General features: G+C 38.9%; 3 protein-coding genes across 4 annotated transcripts; all 3 read right to left on the bottom strand.

Annotated features, from left to right (window-relative positions):
* Nucleotides 1–334: 334 nt before the first annotated feature.
* On the bottom strand, nucleotides 335–10,118 carry zc3h12b (zinc finger CCCH-type containing 12B). 2 transcript variants are annotated; one of them, XM_020933549.2, is made up of 6 exons: nucleotides 10,026–10,118; nucleotides 6,883–7,656; nucleotides 6,664–6,803; nucleotides 6,343–6,577; nucleotides 6,106–6,212; nucleotides 335–6,035 (listed from the first exon to the last, which is right to left on the bottom strand). In XM_020933549.2, the coding sequence occupies exons 2-6, from the start codon at nucleotides 7,515–7,517 to the stop codon at nucleotides 4,612–4,614; spliced, it is 2,541 nt and encodes an 846-aa protein (XP_020789208.1). In that variant the 5' UTR covers nucleotides 7,518–7,656; nucleotides 10,026–10,118; the 3' UTR covers nucleotides 335–4,611. The 2 variants fall into 2 exon arrangements, with proteins under 2 accessions (XP_020789208.1, XP_020789207.1); XM_020933548.2 differs by lacking the exon at nucleotides 10,026–10,118 and adding an exon at nucleotides 9,363–9,542.
* A 440-nt stretch (nucleotides 10,119–10,558) lies between these two features.
* amer1 (APC membrane recruitment protein 1) lies at nucleotides 10,559–15,654 on the bottom strand. Its single transcript, XM_020933502.2, has 3 exons — nucleotides 15,199–15,654; nucleotides 14,772–14,872; nucleotides 10,559–14,327 (listed from the first exon to the last, which is right to left on the bottom strand). Exon 3 carries the CDS (start codon nucleotides 14,260–14,262, stop codon nucleotides 11,407–11,409), a length of 2,856 nt encoding a protein of 951 aa, XP_020789161.2. The 5' UTR covers nucleotides 14,263–14,327; nucleotides 14,772–14,872; nucleotides 15,199–15,654; the 3' UTR covers nucleotides 10,559–11,406.
* Nucleotides 15,655–15,766: 112 nt separating this feature from the next.
* gab3 (GRB2 associated binding protein 3) lies at nucleotides 15,767–23,453 on the bottom strand. Its single transcript, XM_055148627.1, has 10 exons — nucleotides 23,192–23,453; nucleotides 20,218–20,518; nucleotides 18,990–19,146; nucleotides 17,898–18,340; nucleotides 17,495–17,544; nucleotides 16,906–17,131; nucleotides 16,709–16,799; nucleotides 16,543–16,594; nucleotides 16,211–16,330; nucleotides 15,767–16,058 (listed from the first exon to the last, which is right to left on the bottom strand). Exons 1-10 carry the CDS (start codon nucleotides 23,261–23,263, stop codon nucleotides 15,942–15,944), a joined length of 1,629 nt encoding a protein of 542 aa, XP_055004602.1. The 5' UTR covers nucleotides 23,264–23,453; the 3' UTR covers nucleotides 15,767–15,941.
* Nucleotides 23,454–23,559: the final 106 nt, after the last annotated feature.

The raw sequence follows: 23,559 nt of genomic DNA, 5'->3' as shown, positions 1-23,559 counted from the left end.
CAGTCTCAGATAGCCTATTAAGTTGGTCTGTCGTGGATGTCCCTTAATAGAACAAAGCATGTTGGCATTCTACACAAAGTAGCCTATTTAAAGGTATGGGTGTAGACCTGACAGTGAGGTATTACAATTCTCTCTAATGCGCAGCTTCCTGTAGGAAACAATGACTGTTGTATTGAGAACACACAAATACAATTTCCTTAGAACTGTCAAAGTCTTAAAATTAACGAAGGTTGCAGATGTAAGGTCCAGTAAAATAAGAAAAGTGCCTATTTCTTTTTATAGCAAAAACATGAGCATATTAGGCATATATTGGGGAAAAAATATGTCCATACAGTTTGACCATAACATAGCTTTATTAATGGAGAGAAACAATTTTGTCATTAAGACTTACATTTTGTTTGAGTCTTCAGACTCAAAATTCTCTGTTTTAGCACGTTTGTATATTTTGGTCTATAAAAGATCATTTCCAGTGAGAGATTTACAATACAGCAATTAATAAATACACTTTTAGATTATGGTCTACTAAACATGTTAACCAACTTTATTTAAACTTTTAACAGTTGTTGAGTTAACCTGAGTAGGTAAGATCATGTTCAAAATGCACCTCCAGATTTTATAATTTTGACACTACACATCAACATTACCACAGACTCAAGAGGTGGACAATGACCAGACCACAACTGTTTAAAACTCCAATTACGTGAACAGGTTTGTGAAATCTGTACAAAGATTACTCCAAACTGTTACTCAAAGCAAATATTTTCAATTAATAGTTTAAAATTATATGTTTAATTTATTAATTTACACATTAAATAAAACCAGGATTTAATCAGTTTTGTTTCAAGCCAAATCTATGGTTCATTTCTGCTGCATAACCTACAGTGAGTAAAATTACAATTGAATAGGACATGATCACACAGTGCAGTCATTACACATGTGAAACATTTCAGTGACAACTTCCTACAGAAGAGAGCAGACCAGAAAGATTTCACTGCAGTGTGCCTCAAGAGCAGCACAGTGACCCCATCTGGCAGGAAATGTATAGTTCAGGATTCTGATAACAATCCATGTTTTCCTCTAGCTTACTTATTTGATACGTCATCCAAGAATAACTTTGGCATATTTTTATGCAAAATATTTCAAAACTATTGAAACTCCCATTAAAATAGAATAAAGCAGACATCGCAGTTTACCAAAGGTGCACAGATAACAACACAGTATCGAACAACATACTAAGTTAGTTTACAGGATAGTTTTATGTACACTCTGGTGGTCCTATGTACAAAGAGGACATGCTTACCGCTGTACTCAGGGAGGAGTGCTCTCGCAGCACATAAAGTCCCTGTAAAGAACTACTGTACCCAGTAAGAATAAATACATACCAGTGGGCTACTCCCAGTGACACACAGTGTCACAAACATTATGGCATTGTTTTTTCCCCTTTAGTTAAATAAAACTATATTCATATTTTACATTTATAGTTTGTTACATTCAAGGTATAGATACAATTTGTATCAACAAGCAATAGTCAATTCTTGACATTTGTGGCTTAGTTGTTTGCGGCACTTACCATGAAATCTGAGGACAACAAACCACTTTAGTGGCTGTATAGATAAGATAAGTCAAATAATAGTCACTGCAAGGCTTCAGTTTGATTACGAGGCTGGAAGTAGTCCACTGCCCAGGCAAAACAGTGCCATAGTGGCATAACATTGCCTTATAACAGTATCATGATGTCAAGAATGTCCTTGGCAAAGAAATGCTGTCTAACACTATTCATTACAATTTACTGAGTAATGATGTCCATTACTTTATTGAGGCATTCGACAGGTCATATTTTTTATACAGTAAATGCACTCTGCTTTCCCCAGGGTATCAGACTACTCCAATTTTAAGAATCAAAGCACTAATGTGCCTAAATGTTTTTAGTTTGCAGTTTTTTGCAACAATTTCAGGGTAGAGCTGAATAGAACAGCACGCAAACCTTAAGCCAAATGCCAGAAACAACCTTGACAGCAGCCTTGCAATCTGATTGTTTCACATGTCGAAACATTTAGGCAGTTTGTTTCACCTTCTCATGAACAGACAGTTGGCCAATTCCAGCCGTGTCTTTTTTCATGAAAAAAACAAAGTCAGCAAAGCCCAAAATACCTTTGGGCAGAACACATTCAAACATTATATAGTCTGTATATTATATATGCTCATACACTAAGGTTGAACCTAAATACAATTGAGAATCACTAATGAGACAATGCTGAGATAGAATTAAAAATGAAATACAACACACAAACTTTTCCCATAAAAATATCAACAAGAGCCTATTTAGTACTAAACAAGCTTTGTGTTTTACAGTGTAAATTATCATAAAAAGTAGAATGTGGAAAAAGTTTCACTTTTTCAATTTCAAGTTAACTTCACATGACATTCTGCTATATTTTGTATCCAATGTGTAATTTTGTACAGCTGGTTGTGAAGGGAACGGCACAGGGGTGGGCAATATTGATATCCTGTAAAATTATTATCCCAATGATCACAGATTCAGATTCAGTCATCAGAAATGTGCTAACATCTTTAGGTCACCTCATAATTTGTATGAAATATTTTCTATCATACACAATATACTCAATATTGTGATGATGTAAATTTTTTTAAAATATCTCCCACCTTTAGAAAAGAGCATTAAATCTGCTCAAACCTCAAATCATTTGTTGGTAGGCCACATGCAGCCCCCAATGTTCAGCCTATGATGTAAAGCACTGATCATATTTGGCTGGAATGCCAAGACTGATATGAATAATGTACAGAGCAAACACTTACCTTGTATTTCTAAATCTCAACTGTACATACTATGGTATTTTAATTACTATATGTTTAATGATTTTTTTTCTTGTGGGTTTGGCAAGTAAATTATGTAAATTACAAAACAAATCATCCTGAGAGCAATTCGCTGCAAGGCACAGCCCAAACCCCTAAAAATCTACAAACACTGCATTTTCTTCTATTTGAGCAAACAAGCCCCTGGAAAAGGCCATAACCGTAATCTGAAAACATGCTTTTGTCACATACTGAATATCACCGACGTAAAAGTCAGAATTCATTCACCCACTGAAGTCACCCATAAACACTCCACAGCCTGCTAAATAAAGCCTTCAGTCCAATGCAGGATTGTTGTGCAAAGTGTTGATTTCTATCATCATCCCAACAGACACATTTTTACCAATACTTCCTCACACATGGACATCTAGGATTACAAATCAAGGTCCTGTGCTGAAAATTAAGCCTGTGGTGTTGCATGTAGACATGTCATATTTCAATGGACTGTAAAGTAAATTAGAGCAGCCATAATCAACTTAAATCTCTTGCTCTTGCCTAACCAGAAATGCCTACATCTAATCATGCAATCATCCATCTATTTAATAGAACAAGTCTGTTAATTATAGCACAATACTGGTGCCAGACTACACAAAAGCAGTCCCATAACTTAACCATATTCTAAAAATGTTCAGCCAACAACATCAGTGAGTCCAACAGTACTAGTAAAATTGCTTTGAATATTTTACAATTAAATAGTTAGCACAACAAATAAATACTCCTTAGTAAAAATTTAAAATACAATAACTGTACTATATGTACTCATTTTAACACCTTAATTATCAATATAATCATTTCAGTGAACTAAAATGTTGCCATGTGAAATACTGATAAAAATTATTTTTTGGCATTATTTAGCAGCTTTAAAATGACACTGAAACAATGGCTTTTGTGTGATTATATGTACATAAATATGTGCACACGTACACTTCACAAGTCAAATCTCTGTTTTTGGCTTGTTTTGTGCACCCTTTACTAAAATAGTTTTGTTAAACGATGTTGAGAAAATATATCTTTAGATAATGATATAGTGCTTTACATTTGAAAGTGTGGAGCTTCAGCTACACAGATTTTCACTGAAACCGATGACACAACTGTGTGAGGTCATTCAGATATAAGGCCATTAATGTCGTGGTTCATGCTGTGAGGTACACACTCACCTCCTTCATCTTATTTACAGCAGAGGCAGATCTAAACCAATTATTAAGTTAAAAAAAATCTTCAAATGCTGTTTATAACAGTCACAGGAGCTGAACTAGAGTTTTACAGAAGTGATTCAGAAAAGACAGTGGAAAAACAGTAAGGCAAATACTTCAAAGCAAGTTGTGCTCAAGTGGACCTAATATTGTTAATGTTGTTAAAGTCAGGTAAGGGATTGGGCACAATGCAATACTAACACTTCCAATGAATACTTTGAACCAACTTTTTTGATTTTTAGAACTAGATTAACTTCTGTAAGGCTCTGGTTCAGTTCTTGTGATGGTGGTTTTATACAGTTTACTCAAATGTGTTACTTTACAACAAGTGCATTATCCTTCATATAAAATGTAGATATCTACAGTGAGTATAACACTGTAATGTCACTACTCAGTGATGTAAATCTAACTCCTTTTAAGATTTATGTTGATGAACCTTAACTCCTGAGGGCAATTGTTGCACATGCAGCAACAACAAATAAGTGCCTATGTTTGAACAATTATTTTAAAAGGAAATGATCATTACATATATAATTTAGTGACATTAGTTGCACGACCTCAACTTTGTAACAATGACTGCAGCGAGTTGTTGTGGGTCTGTAAGATGTGGGTTCTTCTCCATGACAGAGTGAACAATATAAGCAGGAAAGATGTTACAAAGGTTTCGATATGTTTGGTATTGGTGGTCCGGGATGACGTACCGCTCCTGGTGCTCTGCCACAGAGGCCGTTTCCCAGGGAGAGTTCCAAATTTGCTCCATTTTGTCAGGCATACTGCGGACCATCACTCTCTCGCAACATGGCATCAAGCTATTACTCAGTGGGTATGAGTGATACCCGAAGGACTCATTCCCACAAGGCAGAGGGTCCCAGCTCGCGTGCTGCTCACGACACAGTGGGGGCCGCCTTTGTCTCAGAGGATTGCTGTCGTACAACCTGGAATCTGAAATGCTGTCCATGCGGGTCATGCCAAGGGAGCGTGTGGGCTGTGAGGAGAGAGGGGGGAGTGACGTCTGAGTTAGAGGGTAGTCTCCAGGACAGCTGGACCTAGCTCCCACTGCAGCATGTTGGATATGGGGGGCCAGATGAGCCGCTTGTGGCTTACATGGACCTTGCTTCGGATCCTCTGGTCCATAGCTCTGAACCCTGGTCAGAGCCTCGTGACGAAAGCCGTGCGCAAACGCCTGCATTCTGCTCTGTGCTGATGACTGTGGCATTCCCTTCAGACTGTCATCCAGACTGCTGTCTACTGAGCTCTGGTACATGTCTCCATAGGACGAGAAAGAATCGCTGTTGGAGTGGCTGAGGCAGGATTCAGGGCAGTGGCTGAGATTTCTCTGATAGACGCCATGATCATGCTCCATGCTACAGAAACTGTCGACATTATGCATGCTGCTCATGCTCATGTTTGAGAAGTCACTGTGCAGTGAATAATAACCGTGGTCACTGACCACCGAGTCGAACTTTGGGAACTGGTCTGAGTAGGTCATAGACGCTCCGTGACTGTTGGTGACCAGTATAGGTGGATACTGTACGCTGGATGTGTGCTCCAAAGAGCTGCGCCCAAACTGCAAAGAGCCAGGCACTGGACTGCTGGCAGAGCGGGTGTTCAAGGCCCCAGCTGCATGGCTCTTGGCTGGTTGCATTGTGGGCACACTGAGAGCAGTCACAAGAGAAGGCACCGAATTAGTCTCTGACTTCCTGGCCACAGACAGCGCCTCTGGAGGCTCACAGGCCACAGAGCGAATGCTGGGGTCTGACTGGCGTTTGGGTGCCACACGTTTGGCTTCAGAGCTGCCCTCGCCCTTCTGAGCCGCTGCACCACACTTGACCAAAGCCCCTTCACTCATTGTCTTCACTGCTGACAGTTTAGCAAAAGCTCGAAGTTCATCAGCCACCGAGCGGACAGGTTGGTTCACACGCTCGGGATGATAGTACTTGCACTTGTGTCCGTATGTGCACTTTTTACCTTTTAAAAGAAAGGCATAGTTATATTTTCATTACAAGTACAGCTGTATTACATTGAGAAAGAAACTCACCATAAGGACAGGGCTGTTTTTTGTGCTCTGGAACAACTGGCCGTTTCCGAAGAAAATTTTCTAAGCTTGGACCATGTCTTCCCAAAGGATCATCAGGTGGCATAAATCTAAAAGCCATTAACACAATTTCAGCAAAATACATTTCTGTAAATAAAGTAACCATTACAATATTTGGAAAGGTGAGGTATAAAGGTATTATAAAATGAAATGGTCTTTATATAATGCATATTTACTAACTTGTCATTGACAAATGAGTACATAAGGAGACGCTCCTCTATAAACTTCTTCCATTCAGGTTTTTCATTTTGCAAGTCCCGGTAGTTGTCATTTGACACAATAATTCCATCAGAATCATAAGCCAGCTTCACTATGAAGCGATCATCATAGCACACCACTCTCCTGCCTTGAACTCTACGGGATGGGGTAAAAACCAATATCTTTTCTTTCTCCAGCCGTCGTAATATTTCTTGATCTAGAATAAGCAAGCAAGTCAAATTTGTCATATTATCATTTGTATTGACAGAAACTGCACATTTGACATAAATCACATAATCTTACCTGTAATGAGAGCATCTGGCCTTGACTGTTCCTTTCTCCAGGCTGGGACAAAAACAGTGATGTCTTTGTGGCCTTTTTCTCTAAACCATTCCACAGCAAGTTGAATCCCACGGCAGGAGAATACTTCCTTGTTTCCATGGCTAAACACAAAAATATTTTAAACAATTACATACTTAACCAATGCACAACAGTAATCTGTAGTTTTGTTTTGTTTTTTACCTCATTGCAACATTTGAGCCATCAATCACAATGGGCCTAAGGTTGTCGTAGGTGTCTACTGATTCTTCTTCCAAGGACACCTCTGGACTGGCATTCTCTTTGACACATGGAGAGCGTGATACCAAAGTTGATAGATTAGTGCAAGTCTGAACTTCAGGATCCACCTTGTTCCCAAGCCTTACTAATTCTGCTAAAATATCATTAATCAGAGCAGCAGCACCGAGTTTGTTAAGCACAGCCTCCACTTGTTCACCTGAATAACCTAGTTTTAAAGCAAACTCCTTCTTGGCTTGATACTCCTTTTCACCAACAGATTTAAATGCTGGTACAGAGTTGCTAGTGTCATCCTCACGGGCATCCTGTATCGTACTACTCTGGGAAAAACTGGGTCGGTCGAGGCATGGTGAGCGGCAGAGTTGGCGATGGGGCTTGGTGATTGCGAGTGGGTCTCTCTTTCTGAAGCTGCTGTTGTTCACCTGAACCCGGGGGCACTGCTGGCCCTCAGATTCACTCTCTGAGCTGCTCCCATCCTCTGACTCGTCAGTGGCAGGCTGGGTCTCAGTTGAGTCAATGTTGTCCTCCCTGCATGGGTGTTTTTCCATTTTGAGCTTCACCACCATGGACCATGCCGTCATCACGTTCGTCTCGACACCTCACACTTCCACCCCATGTTTCCGAACCGCCACCAAAACCAGGGAACCATACTCAGCGCTAGATTTTACAGGCTCTGAACCGGGGGCCTCTGCCGCAGGCTTAAGATCAAGCTACAAAAACCTGAAAAACACAATAGATTATTATTTATTATCTCATTTTTTAAACCTTACCTTAAATAGATAGATAAATAGATAAATACGTTATCGATACTAAAGGAAATTCAATTCTTGGCAGCAGCAGCAACAATGAAATAAACATAATTATATAGCAGTGCAGTCTGCTACCTTAATCGATACCATCTGTATCACTAATACATCATATTAACACAGAGCCATACGTACTTGAGTGATCGACAAATAAAAACCTGAGGCATGTGGGTCGTGCACTGCACCCAGTACCTACAGGCCTTTCAAAGATTGAATATTCTATGGGAAACAGTTGAGAGGCCACTTGAAAACACTTCAAATTCATTTTTTTTTTTAAATGTACAAAACAAATCATACAAAAATGCAGAGGAGACGATGGCATATGCCTCCAGTCTTACAGAGGGTAAATGCATCCAGCACTGCGCTTCAAGAGGTGCAGCCCATGATGTTGGTTGCTAAGCAACACAGCCTTGTCATCGGCTAACTCCTTTTTACCAGTCACGACTAACACAAACATGCTCATAGCCTCTTCAGGCAGCCACCAAAGCTAAACATTGCAAATCTACAACTCTACAACACAACTCTAGGAACACACCTGATTGACTGAATTCATACAGTGCCTTTGAAATTATAAATATATTTTTATTAGACATAATTACTCGTTAAAATATGAAAATAATGTTTTTTGCCAAGAGACTGCAAAACTGCGGTGTTTTGAAGGTCAAGCAATGCTCAACACACATATTCTTTGCAACATGTTAATTCAAAATCAACACAATAAGCACTGCTGATACAGTTAGTAGGTCCACACAACCCCTTGGCATTTAATACAGCATTACATGTTTAAGGAGGCAGAATGCAGTTCTTCCTCTCCCACCTCCAGATCACAGGCACTGACAAAGCGAGGCCTCCAGACTGTGAGCACATGCACAGGCCCATGTGGCACTGTCTCATAGCAACAAGTGGACCTGGTTCCTGCTCCAGTCATGTTTTACTGACCCTAATGCCAGTACCAAGTCAAACTATGGACAGTTATGGACAAAGAAATGATTGACTAATGTGGGAAAACAAAAGCAAGGCAGTTTTCCAATCTAATAGTGGCAACTGCCCAGTAACACTACAACTATGTATGCCCTTAAAAGAAAGGTACTGCTTTGTTTGTTGCTGTAAAGATGACTTTACACAGAGGACTGCTGATTTACCCAATTTCAGTTTCTCATTTTCAAACCATAGACTGAATATAATGCATGTTCATAGGCAACAACATTTAACTACTAAAACATTTAACTTGTATTAAATTTCAGTGATATTCTTTTATAGGACATGCCTTGAATTGTTAGGTGAAGGATCACTGCCAGCTTAACAGTCAGACTTCCACTTTATGATATTGTAGCTTGAAACATCGACCACGTCAAAACAAACACCAAACCACCATCAGTACCATCTTACTGACTGAGTGACACAATCAAAGGTGAAATTATAAGACAGCCCCTAATATACAAAAGTAGTTGCTCTGGTTTGAGGCTTACACAATGCCATATTACTAACATTTGAGCACATTAACAACACTGGGCCTCGAGTAACGGGTGGCCAACTCCAAGCTAGCTATCAGTTTCATTTTGCAGCAGATGATAGACTATCAACCAACAGATTAAGTCAGTCACTTGTAAATAACATTACCCATATGAAGGGGTATCTCCGTACAGTCTTGTCATCAAATCCTTGTCTTAGTAAATTGGCTGATTTACAATAATATTAGCAGTTTCAACCTAATTTGCGTCGTTACCCGATTGGAATCAAAAGTAGTTTGCGCCTGCGCACCTGAGTCTGCCATGTTGGATACGGCAACGCTACACAGACAAACAACGTTATCGCTATAGTTTATTAGACTTCGCATTAATATAATATTATTTTACAATAACATACTTTTTCGGTAAAATTGTTTCAGCAGTTAGAATTAATGTATTAAAACAATGAATGCCAAATTATACACAACTCGAGGCCAAACGATCGGCAATTTTGTGTAGTTATTGGACAAATAAAAACACTCTAGGGTTCAATAAGTTAAAATGTACCGAATGAGATGGTCACATATATTTTTAGTGATGCTGATCGCCCTGTGGAGCGCAGCGTGCCTGACACAAATCGGGCAGTGAAGCGCGAGGTTGCTATGTTAGCGGCTACGCGTGGCTAATATTCTCCCGGAACATGATAGTAACTTGCCATAAAAGTTGATGGCGACATTATCGATAAAAACATGCCAAAGTAACACAATGAAGAATGCTAGCAACGTCAGATGCAAAAAAATCTTGCATCACGAACTTGAAACGATGCTGAGCTCACCTTGTTGTCATCCTCTCCTCTTGATACATTTATGTTTTGCTTCCATTGGCGCTGTCGCAGTTTGCTCAGGGTTGCCAGATACCAACAGAAAACAAGTGTGCGCTGTCGTGTAAAAATACCAGGGTCAGGAAAATATTAGTTCTATACATGTTTAGCATTAACACGACATTGTTCTGGTACATCCAAGTTTGACTTTACATCTTTCTATGTTTTCTACTATTATGTGTAATTTAAATATTTTTGCTAACCCCCAATTTACAATTTAAATTAAACGGCATTTATTCGCCTTGCTGGGACCCAAGCCAAAAAGGCGCACTTTGACATATGGTCGATCCTGGGACCTCTTAGTAAAGATAACAACCTCTCTAAACTCCACCATTGTAGCCTACATTTCTAGCTCTAAAATTAAGGCTATAGATATAATATGGTCGTGTATAAAAATCAAAGATGGTACTTCTATACAATCTGCTACAAAGACAAAAGTGCCAGAAATTGTTAAGAGTTTACAGAAAATAATCCGTTCTGCTGTGTTTATAAAGTTTATTATGTGTAAGGCAGTGTTTTACAATGGCAAAATAGTAACAGATTTCAAGGAAATCAACAATTTCATTAGTCAAAAGTTTGCATTCACTCTGATTACAATACAATGTGCAAATAGAAGTGACTTACACGATATAAAAAATACATTTGTTGCTAAAACTCTGAACCAAAATAAAAAATGCAAAATTTTATGCTTTGTCAAAACTCCAAACATCGTTATAAACCCAAGATAAAGGATGAAAACACCAAATAAGGCAAAGCTAATTTACATAAAATAGCTAAGCAATGTACTGTATTCATTTGCAACTAAATTGCTAAAAAAAAGCTATTTGTAGTGTCCAAAGCAACTTCAGAGAACAGTAAACAATGACTGAGACAAGTGGCATACAATTCCAAACGTGCAACAAAAAAACAAAAAAAACCCAGCCCTAAGGATGGTTGTTCAGCCAGTATTTTCTTTTGTTTGGAAATCAAGCATGAAAATGCCATTCAAGGCAATGAGGTGATAAAAAACAATGGAGATCAGTTTCCTGAAACTAATATTTTTGTAAAACGTCTGAAAAACAAATCACAAATACTATGCTTATGTTATGTAGTAATACAGAGAAAACAAATCCCTCTCTATCTTAGAGCATTACCAATAATAATAATAATAATAATAATAATAATAATGTACTTAAATTATGTGATTCTACCACAACTTTTATCACAGTATTTAACATTTCAGTTTTTTGTGTTAAAAACACATACAAGCACATACACACTTAGCAACAATTACTCCTTCCATTGTAACACACTCATATAGGCACTCCGCAAAATACCTGGCAAATTAGAGTAGAATTTAGTTGTACTTAGTTTGATCAACAGAGAGAGCTGAATTGATAGAATGTTGAGAAATAGCCTCTCTAGATGGATTATAAGACAACGTGCTAACAGCAGCTTTATCAAAAAGATGTTCTTCTTGATCATTTAACAGTGAACCATCTTCCATCATTTCAGTGTAATAAAGAGAGGTGTGAGGTAAACAAGAATCTGTCTGCAAAGGGAGATGACACTTTCTGTTATAAAGTTCTGGACTTGAAAATAATTCAGAAGAAGCACTGTCGGACGTACTGGAGTAAAGACGCAGTGATTTACTGCTATCAGTGTTCAGTGTAACAGAGGTTTTGGTATCAAGTTGGGTTTGATTCATACTTTTACAGGTTTTTACAGGTATGGGCATGGTCGAACAAAGACTCAAAGCCATGTCTGACTTAGTTTGCCATGGTGATGTAATGCTGCCATCTTTCAGGGGTACATGCAGACTTTTGTGAGATGAGGATCCTCTCTCCCTTTCCATCAAAAAACATGAGGGCAAAGCACCTCTGTGGTTTTTGCATTTTTCAGGCATGTTTAAGTCCAAGTCTTCAGTGTCCAAAGATCTACTTCTTCTGTCCTGAGACAGCGGGGCAGGTAAAAATTGGCTCACTTTACTAAGGCCCAGATGTCGAGGAAGACTTGCTATTGCCCATGTATTACTTAGAAGGTTCTGTTCATAAAGATCCAACGTCTGATAGTCGCATTCAGCAAATGCATCCTTTTGCAGGTAACTTTCTTCAAACTCTTGATATGGAGAGGAAAGCTCCTCTTCCATGTCCATCTGTATCTGTTCATCATATTCCCCCTCATTGTGCATATTCACCACATCAAACGTGACTATGGCGGGTAAGGCCTCCATGTTAGGAATGAAGGCTGGACTCGTTTCCAGACTATCCATATTGTTGTGCAAGTTACTCATCATCTGAGTGCGTTTAGTGAAATCTTCAAGTGCTTGTGAGAAACATACAGTTTGTTCATTGTCCACATCCTCGATAACCTCTGTACACTGAGTTTTAATGTTTCTGTATGGTAAAGCCACTGGCTTGTTTTCTTCAAGAAGCTGTTCTTTAGGCTCACAGAAGGTTTCAAAATCTGGGTCAGATGTGCTACCAAAGGATATAGCACTGTGTCGTTTCACATACTCAGCATCTGGAGATTTTCTAGCAGAAGCACTTGTTTTCATATTCTTGTTAACAAAGGCCTGTGATTCATGCAGACCAATTGGGTTTTGTGTAAGTTCTGGGGGTTTACTGCATGGCATTTCTAGAAAACTGTGAGCTTCGTACAGCGAATCATCTAGTTTTAAATCATTTATGTCAGGGAGAAAGGCAGGGTCTGTGAATTCCACTGGCTTATTTAAATACTCACTCTCATCTGAACCAGAGAGCAGTGACTTCTTTTCATAATGCGGACTGATAAGACTTTCATCTGGTGCAAAAAGTTCATAGAGGGCATCACCACTGTAGCTGTCCCGGGGTAATCTATCTGGCTGCAGCCTCTCTGCCTTTTCTTGACCCTCCTCTGGCCCTGGAGTAGTTGAGTCATAGTAGCCTTCGTCGCTGTTTGGGACAGACTCTTGATGTTCACTCTGAGGAGTCAACACATCTGCAGTGGAGTTGTCAGCTCCCTGTTGTGCACTATTGCTGTTCATCAAGTCCATATTGTGAGATCCTGTCAGTTCAGTGCTCAAATCTGTGAGATCCTGGTTACAAGCACAACATATTTCCTCTGATGCATCGTTAACCCACATATTGTCTGGATACTCTTCGCCCAAATCTTCCGGACAGGCCATATCTTCGCCACCTCCCTGATAAGTTAGATAGCAGGAAGCCCTCTTGCCCCCATTTCGACTCCGCTCCCCAGAAACAGTGCTCTCTGTGATGCTATCATCTTCTTGATCTGCAATTATGTCTCCACAGCCTGTGAGTGAGTCAAAACTCTTTAATGAGGCTACATCTTCAAACATTACATTCAGTTGCTCACATGAACCAGCAGTGGCTTCTGACTTCAGCATAGGTTCAGGCACCATTTCCAATTTTAAACATGGGTCACTCTGCACTCTGGACAACTCCTCATAATCGCTAGAAACTAGTGCTACTAGGTTAACCTCATCTATTTGATTATCATTTAGCTCATGAACAAACTTAGATTTTGGACTATTTTTCATTAATACGTGCCCCTCCAAATCTTCTGTGCATTGAGGACCAACAGTGTTATCAAAGTCAGGCACATCTGGTTCAGATCCCAGGCACTCTGTAAGATGCTGTTCAGTGTAGCTCTGGACAATAGGCACCTGGGTTTCACTCCGTGTTGCAAATATTTCTCCTTTATCTATCCCATTTCTGTTGTTTCTGTGCTGTTTTATGCTTTGAAAGAGACTCCTTAACCCTCTTTTCTGTCGGGGGAGACTCAGAGATTTCTGATCAACTGAGGAGGGACTTAATTTATTGTGACAACAGCTGTGGAGATCCGCTGCAACATCCCTGTGGCTGTCATACACAAAGGCTCCAGCAGAGGCATAGCCACCTCTGTGATTGTCATCATGGCAAACTTTACTGAGCCCATCATGTGTTTTGCTTTTGAAGATGGCTTTTTTAGAAGACCACTTACTCAGATTTTTACTTCTCCCCACGAAAAAGCTGGGCAAGATGCAGATTGTTTTACGAACACCAAAAAAGGTCAAGGCAGTTCTCCTAAACTTTCCAGACTTTTGAGCTTTCACAGCTGTGTTTGATTCACTAGCCTGGAGCTCCTCTGTGATCTCATCAGGTGGACAGCATGACAGGTGATCAGAGGGAGACTCCTTGGAATCATCTGTGATTGAGGAAGCCATAGCCATCACTCGTAACACGCCTCAAAGACTGGGCATGTTATCAGAAGATCAGCATTAATTTACAACTCCCCCTGTAAAACAGTTTTTACATTATCAGTTATTTTACAAGCTAATAATTTGCGATTTGTGAAGACTAAGATAAAAGTGAAAGTACACATTTTTCTTACAAATCTAAATGGGTTCTCTTCACAATAGAATTTAAAACTTCTACTACTGCTACCTACTAAAATTGTACAACTTGTTAACTACTACTCAAGGAACCCCAAGTACAAACACAGTTCTACAAGCTCAATCAACAGTGAAACATAATACTGTCATTTTATCGTTAGTCAAAGGAACTCACATTTCAATTTCTGTAGTGTTTGTAATTGTCAGAATGAGAAATTGTTGAGAAAACCTCCTTCTCTCTTTAAGATACCAATGCAATAAGCATTACATGGTTCATTGAAACACATGACCCTGACACACTTAAATAAAAGTATTGTTTGTAGATTCAAGAACTTTAAGGCCATTACCTCTGGAATTTTTTTTGAATGATCAGTGTGGATTAGACTCTCCTTGCTCCATGTATCCATTAGGTTCAATAAAACTTGATATTCAGTTTATTTGCCCTTTCCTAAAAACAGAAAAACACAGAGGCACATAAGAATAAGAAGTAAATTCATGTGTACATTTGAGTCGAGTTTTGAAGTGGTGGTGGACATTTTGGTAAAATGGTGGAATCATTGAAATATACTTTGATTCACCTCCAAAGGAAAATTCTTTAAAACCATGAATGAAAACGTTTATATTCACTTACAGCCTATATGCCACATACTTACTAATAAGCGTCACACCACTGTTTTTTGCATACATTAAATATTCATAGAATTGAATTCGTGCAAATAGTATATGCACATAACATCGATCTGACTAATCAATCCAGAAAGTAAACAAACTTACCAACATCGGCCACAGGAAGTCTTTCGCTAGCTGGTAGTGATGAGAACAGGCTTCTCTAGACTAACCAATAACTGAAAATGGCCACAAACTAACTATCTAGGGGCTTAACTTTATTTGGTTTATCCTAAAATCCGTACTCTGTCCACCGACGTCGTGCAAATAAGGTTTCATTTGTTTGCAGCCACAGCTAGCCGCGGCTCCGCTAACAACGCACAGCAGTTTGTAACGGGATACAGCTGCTAACGATGCAGGTAACTTGGATTTTTACGGCAAAGACTGTGGAAAAGTCCTCCAACACATAATACAAAAAGTATCACGCACTGAATTGTATTCACGCATTAATAAACATCGAACAAGCAAAGGCAGTGTTTAAATAGGTGGCGAAGTTGCTTCTCAGGTAAATTTGTCCAAATCCTTTCGTGGTTCTGCTGTCGGCGCACGTTAGTGACGCAACATGTGTACGCGTTACACCCCCCCCGTCCCTCTTTCTAAAAAATGTATCAATGTACTAATGCATTAATGGGTCACCAACAGACAGCTAAATAGTTGTACTGACGTACTCAATATATAAATCAATATAATTAATCTTTTATTCAAGCATATTTCACAGAAATGTATAGGCAATAATTTCACATAGGCTATGATTAGTCGTTTGTTACACATCTAAGCTCTCACAGTGTTTCAAAGAATGTCTGCTTGTATCACCATTGTTTTTATATAACAATGGCTTTTTCTTTATGTCCTCATGTTTTGGATTGCCTGGTATCTGTCCACTCCATTTTGGTGTTTTGCAGTGCCTGGGTCTTCTTCTCATCCACTTGCACATAGTCTACGCGGTGTTCATCTGACAAAAATGGTTTCTGTAAAGCACAAGACAGACATGCATTCTTTGTCACTATTTATACAGGTACATTATTTATTGTTAGACATAGTAAAATTCATTCTTATTGGGCTTAATAAATCTAGTTCTACAGCACCATTGACTGTGTGCAATGCTGTAGACAGAACACACCTTTTGTACTGGAGATGGTGACGCAGAGTTAAAATCTAGTGATAAATAGTCAAGGTTGGATTTTCTCGCTGGTGGCAGTACTGCACTGTCAATGCTGTATAAGAAAGAGTGTCTTGACTCCTGTAAAAAAAAGTATATGTTAGATTATCATAGTCTCATTTTATAAATGGCTCTTACTTGTGAGGTTGAATTTAATCACAGGATTTGTACACAAAGTATTTTGTATGTATATTCTAGCTCAAAAGTTTATTTTGAGATATAAATATAAATACATAAATGAATTTTTTACAGTATTTACAGTTATATATGATAAAATTTAATTGTGAAATTACATTAGTGCATCCAGTGTCTTCAGCATGTGTGATGTCACCATTTGTCATAAAGCTGTAATTTGGGGAAAAAAAATAATAATAATAGTGAATATTTAAACTTTTAAAGTGCAATTTCAAAACTGTCAGTCAGGATTACTCAAAGCATCTCTATATAAAATATATTTACCATGTGTCAGTCATTGTTCTGTTCAAAGCAAGATGTGTAGGACATTCTGTGATAGTGGAGAGGCCTCTCAAGTCAAGTGGAGGAGGTCGAGCTGGAAACAGTCAGTGTGTCAATAACTGCATATCATAATTACTTTATGTCCACATATCCTTACTCCATTTCATTATACTTCACAGTAGAGTGATATTATCTCTCACCTCTCCTTAACCTTGGCTTGAGATGACGGTTAATGGGTGGGGGGGCGATCTCTCCAAGCTGAGACATGAGGGAGCTGAGATTTGGAGGGGATTCTGTGTCTCCACAGGCCCTGGGACTCATGGGGATGTACCCATCCCCATCAGTGTTGCTAACGGCGACCGTGGGAGGGGACATGGGGACATAGGACTCTTCTTCGTATGTCTGAACTCTGGTGGTATTTAAAGGCTAAATAGAAAGAGAGCATCATTAGATTTATTTATTAGTTTGTTTATTTCATTCATTTAGTATAAAAAGACATCAACAGTGTCCTAATATTAAACATACAAGTAATGAATGAAAAGGAGCAGAAAAAAGAGTAATCATATATTATCTGCCCCCCTAGATCTGACAAAGAATAAACAGCACCATTTAGAGAGTGGGAGAGAGAGGGAGAAAGAGAGAGAGATTCATATATAGATGAAACATTTGTTCATCACTGTTATTCTGTATTATATACCGTATTTTAATCAGCTTTCAGTACTCATAAAATCACCACATGGGGTCAGTAGAGAACACACAAATAAAAAAGTACATTTAAGGTTTTCTTACCAAATTTAAACTTTGTCTCCTGTCTCTTAACATTCTGCTTTCAATATCCCCTAAAACACAGTTCACATTTGTGTAAGACCAGACATTCTGTGAATACTAAAAATGTTGTTTATATTTTCCCATATGTATGAAAAATGGGTATAGGTATGGTATAGTTGAGTACAGTATATTGCTATTACCTGAGTGTACACTACAGATATGGTATTTATTCATTAGGATAATATATGTCTGTAGGATATTAGCTCTACAGTTATTTAGCTGGAGAAAATGGGTAGCGAGTGACACAAATATCTTTCTTTTGAGACAAAGCTTTTTATGATATGGAAATTCATGCAAGAAGCTTTGGGCCGATGTCTACCTAGTTATATTTGTATATAGTTGTACTGTTGCTTTTGGAGTGTACCTGGTCTGAAGTGGTCTAAGCTGGACACAGAAGTTCTTCTAGCGAACAGGGTACAGTGGCTGGAGATGTGGCGAGCACTCAAGGCTCGTGGTGGATGGGGGCCTGTCTCACTGGGCTGCTCCGGAACATTGCAGGGTTTTGGGGGCAGTGGAGGGGGTGTTAGTCTTTCAGAGGCTGCATCAAAAGCTGTGTCAAACTGGAAGACGCTTGCTGCACAGTGGCGCCGAAGAGGGGATGAGGAGGAGCAGGGTAGGACCATAGAGGGACAGGGAGCGCTGAAAGGTGGATGGGACAATCTACAGTGACTGAAGACACAGGGGCTGACACTGGGGTAGGACAGGGACGAAGAGGAGTCTGTGTAAAGAGGGGAAGGCACAATGTCTCTGTGTGTGTCCTCGGATGACCTCTGCTCCAGGGAGTAGTCTGAGTTGAAGCTCTCCTGTCTGAATACAGTACAACAGATAGACAGATAAATTATTAAGCCTTTTTAGGAAGTAAGTTTGTTGCAGCACCTCATTATACAATCACAACAAAACCTACATACATTAATTCCTCCACACATTCTAAAAGTGCAAAAATGTGCACAGATATTATATAATACACATATGTACAGTTTAAAGGTCCTATATTATATAAAATTGACTCCTGTGAGCTTTCAGCCATATTACAATGCTGTCACCTCCTCGCTAACATACTTGAGTTGTGTTTTGTCTCATTCATACATGTCTGAGTAACCATTATTGCATTATTAATCTCTAAAACTCAAAACGCTCTTTTCTACCTTGTGATGTCATAAAGCTGTAGTTTTTAACTTCAACAGCTCCTTTTACCTTTAGTTCAGTGGAGAATGGGGACTTTAGGGCTGAAATTATCCAAATTATTCTAGTGAAGGTGTGTGAAGTTTAAAAACACAGTGGACGACTTCCTGTATAACTCCATGACCTCACAAAGTGGAACAGACTGTTTTTCATTTGAGAGAAGAACTCAATCTAAATATGCAAGACTTGACAAAACACAGCTCCAGGTGTGTTTGTGAAGAGGAAACAACATTATAACATAGATCAGAAAATAGCAAGACACCACTGTACAGACCTGCTGATGCTGACACTCCCTGTCTCGCACTGAGAGAGGAAGAGGTAGTCTGGGGGGTAAGTACTGTCCACTTGACTGACCACTGAGGCAGTGTCAGAGCCATCAGGAGAGGGCTGCAGAGAGATGGGCGTGTGGGGGAACCCGTCCTCAGAGCTCTCTGTGGAAGACAATGCACGTGATATAAGAGACTTGAACAGGTGAGCATTAGTCAGACACAAGATAAGACAGGACTTTTGTAAGTTTAACTGACTTAACTGACAAAAAGAGCATTGAACCATTGCATAAACAATACAATAATGCAGAAATTTATGAGTCAATAAGAGAAGAAGGTACTAAATGTATCACAGGGTGAATTTTACTGTAAGTATACGATGTAAAATTATAGCCTATACCTTTATGTAATGATGCTGTAGAGCGAGGTCAGTAACTTTCTTTAAACAAGATGACTTTATTGCACGAATAACATTAAGTTAGACACATTTAATTTCTGTCGCTCTTTCCATTGTTTACATATTTTTTAGATTCTTCAGTCAGGTTGGCCTGTGCTCACAAATGTCTTTCATTCCAATTATCTCAAGGCCACAGTCAAGGCTAGTCCTACACAGCTACACAGGAGGGTTTGCTACGAGGGAAAAAATCATCTGCTCATAAAACATCTGCGATTGTTCACTGTGACTGCAAAAAAAACCTGTCAGAATTTTACAGTTTTTACAATATCAGCTGCACATAACAGCTAGCATCCACTGTAGCACTGTGCTACGAGATGCAAGAAAGCCACTGGTGCCACATCAAATCAACCAATCTGAATCATCTGACTATTAATTTCCTTCTGTGTTAAAACGAAACACAAATCATTTGTCAAATAACAGAGACTAACTAAATTCAATACCTATCCAACAAAGCCAATGCAAACGAAGTTCAAAACATCTCCCCTTTAACAGTAGGACTTTGTTACACTTCTGGTAGGCTGTGGATCTTTATTAAAATATAGACTTAATAATTGTTTCATTACTAAATTGTAAAGCAGGCAGGATCTACAAGTAGTACATCATATTCAAAGCCAATATTTGATTAGACTTAACTACACAAAACAGTGAAAGTGAATATACTAAAAGTAAATATTACTTATTACTTTCAACAGACACACCTACTTACACTAGACCACAACCATGTCGTTTCCTGTAAAACAAGTGAAAATAGACCACAAAAGTGTTTTCAACTAACTAACCAGCATCTTCCAGGGTCCCAAAGTGGCAGATTTGATTGATGTTGTCGATCCAGCCATTCATCTCTTCCTCGGTTTTAGCCACCAGGTAAAAGATTCGGGAGGAGGTCTTCACCACAAACAGGTGCTTCCCGTGAAAGTCCCTCTTGATCCGGAGCTGTCCGTCCAACATCTCCACCTCGCACTCCTTCAGGTCAATGGTGCGGATGGGCTTTTTGGAGTTCTTACTCTGATAGTATTCCAGCACATCAGGGTTGCCGCTCATGCGGCCTCGACGCAGCACAAACCAGCGTTTCCTCCAGGCCTGAGACAAGAAAAATAACATTATATTATTTTTAAGTGCATTTAAGATGAAAGTATACTTCATTCATTCATTCTCTGCATTTGATCCAGACCTTAAGCTCGGCTTAGTCAAGACCACCAACCTGGATTTCTCAACATTGTGATATTTTAATTGACAAAATTATGTCCATGCCACTTTCTCAAAGCTGCATAAGATGAGAAACATCCATAATTACTTAGCCTTAAAAATTCTTGCCTATTCACAGATCAGTACTGATAGTTGGCACACTTAAAATCCTTCAACTGTATGAAATAGTAACTTTTGCACAAGAGCATTTTATGCAGATATATTTGAGAAAACTATAAAATGGTGTTTTATTTCTGAAATAATTAAAATGTCATGTCCTTAAGGAAAACAGTGTTTGTAATCCATATACATACTGTACATGCATGGGCCAACACAAGTCTCTTTTTAAAACGCCGCTGGCATACATCTGATGTGTGGAGAACATTTAGGGTATTTGATGAGCTACATCACAGCTCCTGTTGTTTAGAATAATGTAATTATACAAATTATGCATTTTTTCTTTTTTCTCTGTGAAATAAAAACAAATCAATCAATAAAATAATAAAAAGCCACATGTATGTGCTTAGTTTATAATGTAGTGCACTACATCCTCATATTGACTGAAAACAAACATATAATAATGACACTGTTCAGAAATAGGTGCGCTCCTTCTCAAACTTCTTTTTTCTTCTCAAATGTTCAGTGGGCGGAACTTGAGCACAAATTTCCCAGAAGCACAGAGAAGAGGAACCTGCCTGTATTAAAGTAAAATGACTAATACGTTGAGAGAAGTGTTGTTGACTTATATCTCCAAGCAACTGAATTTGATTTTTACTGGACTTAATATAATTATATAATTATATTATTATTTTGTGGCAAATTTCAACAGTTGAATATTGAAAGTAGCATAATTCACACTTTGACACCATTTCACTCTTAGGTTGTGGTTAGCTGAATGCATGTTTGGAGCAGCACGTCAGTTTCGGCTACCGCTATTTTTGAGGTATAACGTGAAAGAGCTTGGGATTTTTTGTGTGTGTATGTGGTCAAATCTTCCACAAGATGTTATAAATGTCCGTTTTTCTTGTATTTCTCATAACAGAGACACAGCATAGCTTTGAAGTTGCAGGGCTAAAATGTCAAACCACAATACAATACTTTGTAAAATAACTAGTTATACAGTAATATACCCCGAGAGACAGATGTGATTATTGCTCATTGACAAAGTAGGCCACTTGTGGTGCAGAGGATTGTTTCACTGTTGTGACATAGTATAGCAGAGTATAGTAGTATGGTAAGAAATAATACTTGAAATGGCTTGGTCATGAACTATTTAATATTGATAGAATTTTTATGTTATAAGGTTATAATTTATTGCATACTAATTTTACCATGTATACTAATGATCTCTAAAGCCATTTCATATATGGTACTATAAAATTCTCTATGACACAAAAAAGGATGCAAGTTCAGCCTTATGTGTACTGAAAAGTGAATCTGAAATACATGACAACACACACATGAACCTTGAACTGGAAGGAGGTGGAAAATAAAACAATGGACTTTCCAGAGAGTTTTGCTTAGATCTGCTTACACAGAAATTGTGTTTTTGATACTCTATCAGCAATTCAGTTTCAGTTCATCATTATGACATAGTACTGTTTAGTTTACAAAAACATAACTTAACAAATCAGATGATGTTTGCATGTTTATAAATCATGTGTGGTTACATATTCTTAGGGTTGCAACAATTAATCAGAATAATTGTTTTGACCATATTTAGATAATCGCAATCTTTAACATTGGCATTACTAAATCAAAAAGCCAAAAAATAAACATTTCCTATAACTATAGTTCCTATAACTACAAGCCTAATATTTCAACTTTTATCTGGTTAGTCAACTACTAAAATAATTCTTATATGTAGTAGTATAGTATTTTGGTTTCCCATCTAACTGCTCCACACAAGCACAAACTGGTGTGTATCTGGCTGGTCATTTGAATAAATGAGCAGACAGGGTTTTACATATTGGATTGCCTGATCTCAATTTGCATGGTTGTCCAAAACATTGCCTCTACACCCAACAAAACAGAAGTTAAGTTTTTCCGAGTAGCCTTGTTGACAAGTTTAGCTCTTCTGGAATCAACTTTGAGGGGAACTGCAAACTGGACTATTTCTGTTTGTCGTTTAAGTGTTTTTGATTGCTGCTGACATGACTTCCCATGTTTCACAATAGACATCGCACACACACACGCACACACACACACACTTTTAGCTCATGTAAGTGGCTAGCCCAACATTATCACATGACCCCAACAACCACACAACAGTGAGGTCTATATGTTGTTTATCACCATTTTACATTGGGCTCCAAGTCAACAGAATACAGTTGAGATAGTGTGAGGTTGCTGGTACTAATGAGATAAAACCATGCAAACCGTTATTCATGGAAATAGGGGAATAGGAATTTTAACTGCTTTTGGTTCGGTTCAAACTGACAAAAAGCACACTATGGCCACCACATAGTGTCTCATTATGAAAGCTCGAAGCAGGCATTCAAGAGCAGGGGCAAAATGGACAATGACAGGACGTAAACAAGTGGTGTCTGTGTGTGCATGGCTACTTACAAATCTCTTGAGTTTCTTCTCAGGGGGAGATTTGATGAGCCAGCCGGTGCAGACCACGTCGCCAGCACTCATGTTGACTGCAGAGGGAGAGAGAGAGTGTGGTGTCCTCCTCACTGTTGGACGCAGGCGGCTGATGCTACGGCTACCACCTCCACAACTGCTGCTGCTAATACTGCTGCTGTAGCTGGGAGGGCTGTCTGGGACTGCATATCCTGTGCTCTGCTATTCAGAATAGGCAGCCAGTCCAAAAGGAGGAAGTCAAGAAAATGATCACACTGACAGAGAGAGAGAGAGGGAGAGGGAGAGAGAGAGAGAGAGAGAGAGAGAGAGAGGGAGGGAGGGAGGGAGAGTGGAGGAGGGAGGGGGTG

This window comes from Boleophthalmus pectinirostris, unplaced genomic scaffold (assembly GCF_026225935.1).
Source record: "Boleophthalmus pectinirostris isolate CB_2022bp ecotype Guang Dong unplaced genomic scaffold, ASM2622593v1 HiC_scaffold_12, whole genome shotgun sequence".
Lineage (NCBI taxonomy): Eukaryota > Metazoa > Chordata > Actinopteri > Gobiiformes > Gobiidae > Boleophthalmus > Boleophthalmus pectinirostris.
This window is presented reverse-complemented; position numbering and strand designations above follow the sequence as displayed.

Excerpts from the sequence above, each read along its gene's own strand:
- zc3h12b (XM_020933549.2), bottom strand. The coding sequence starts at position 7,517 with ATGACGGCATGGTCCATGGTGGTGAAGCTCAAAATGGAAAAACACCCA. Across the intron at positions 6,578-6,663 it reads GCCAGATGCTCTCATTACAG|ATCAAGAAATATTACGACGG; the intron begins GTAAGATTATGT and ends TGCTTATTCTAG. Across the intron at positions 6,036-6,105 it reads AAAACAGCCCTGTCCTTATG|GTAAAAAGTGCACATACGGA; the intron begins GTGAGTTTCTTT and ends TTCTTTTAAAAG.
- gab3 (XM_055148627.1), bottom strand. The coding sequence starts at position 23,263 with ATGAGTGCTGGCGACGTGGTCTGCACCGGCTGGCTCATCAAATCTCCC. Across the intron at positions 20,519-23,191 it reads AGAAGAAACTCAAGAGATTT|GCCTGGAGGAAACGCTGGTT; the intron begins GTAAGTAGCCAT and ends TTCTTGTCTCAG. Across the intron at positions 18,341-18,989 it reads GGGAGTGTCAGCATCAGCAG|ACAGGAGAGCTTCAACTCAG; the intron begins GTCTGTACAGTG and ends TACTGTATTCAG.
- amer1 (XM_020933502.2), bottom strand. The coding sequence starts at position 14,262 with ATGGCTATGGCTTCCTCAATCACAGATGATTCCAAGGAGTCTCCCTCT.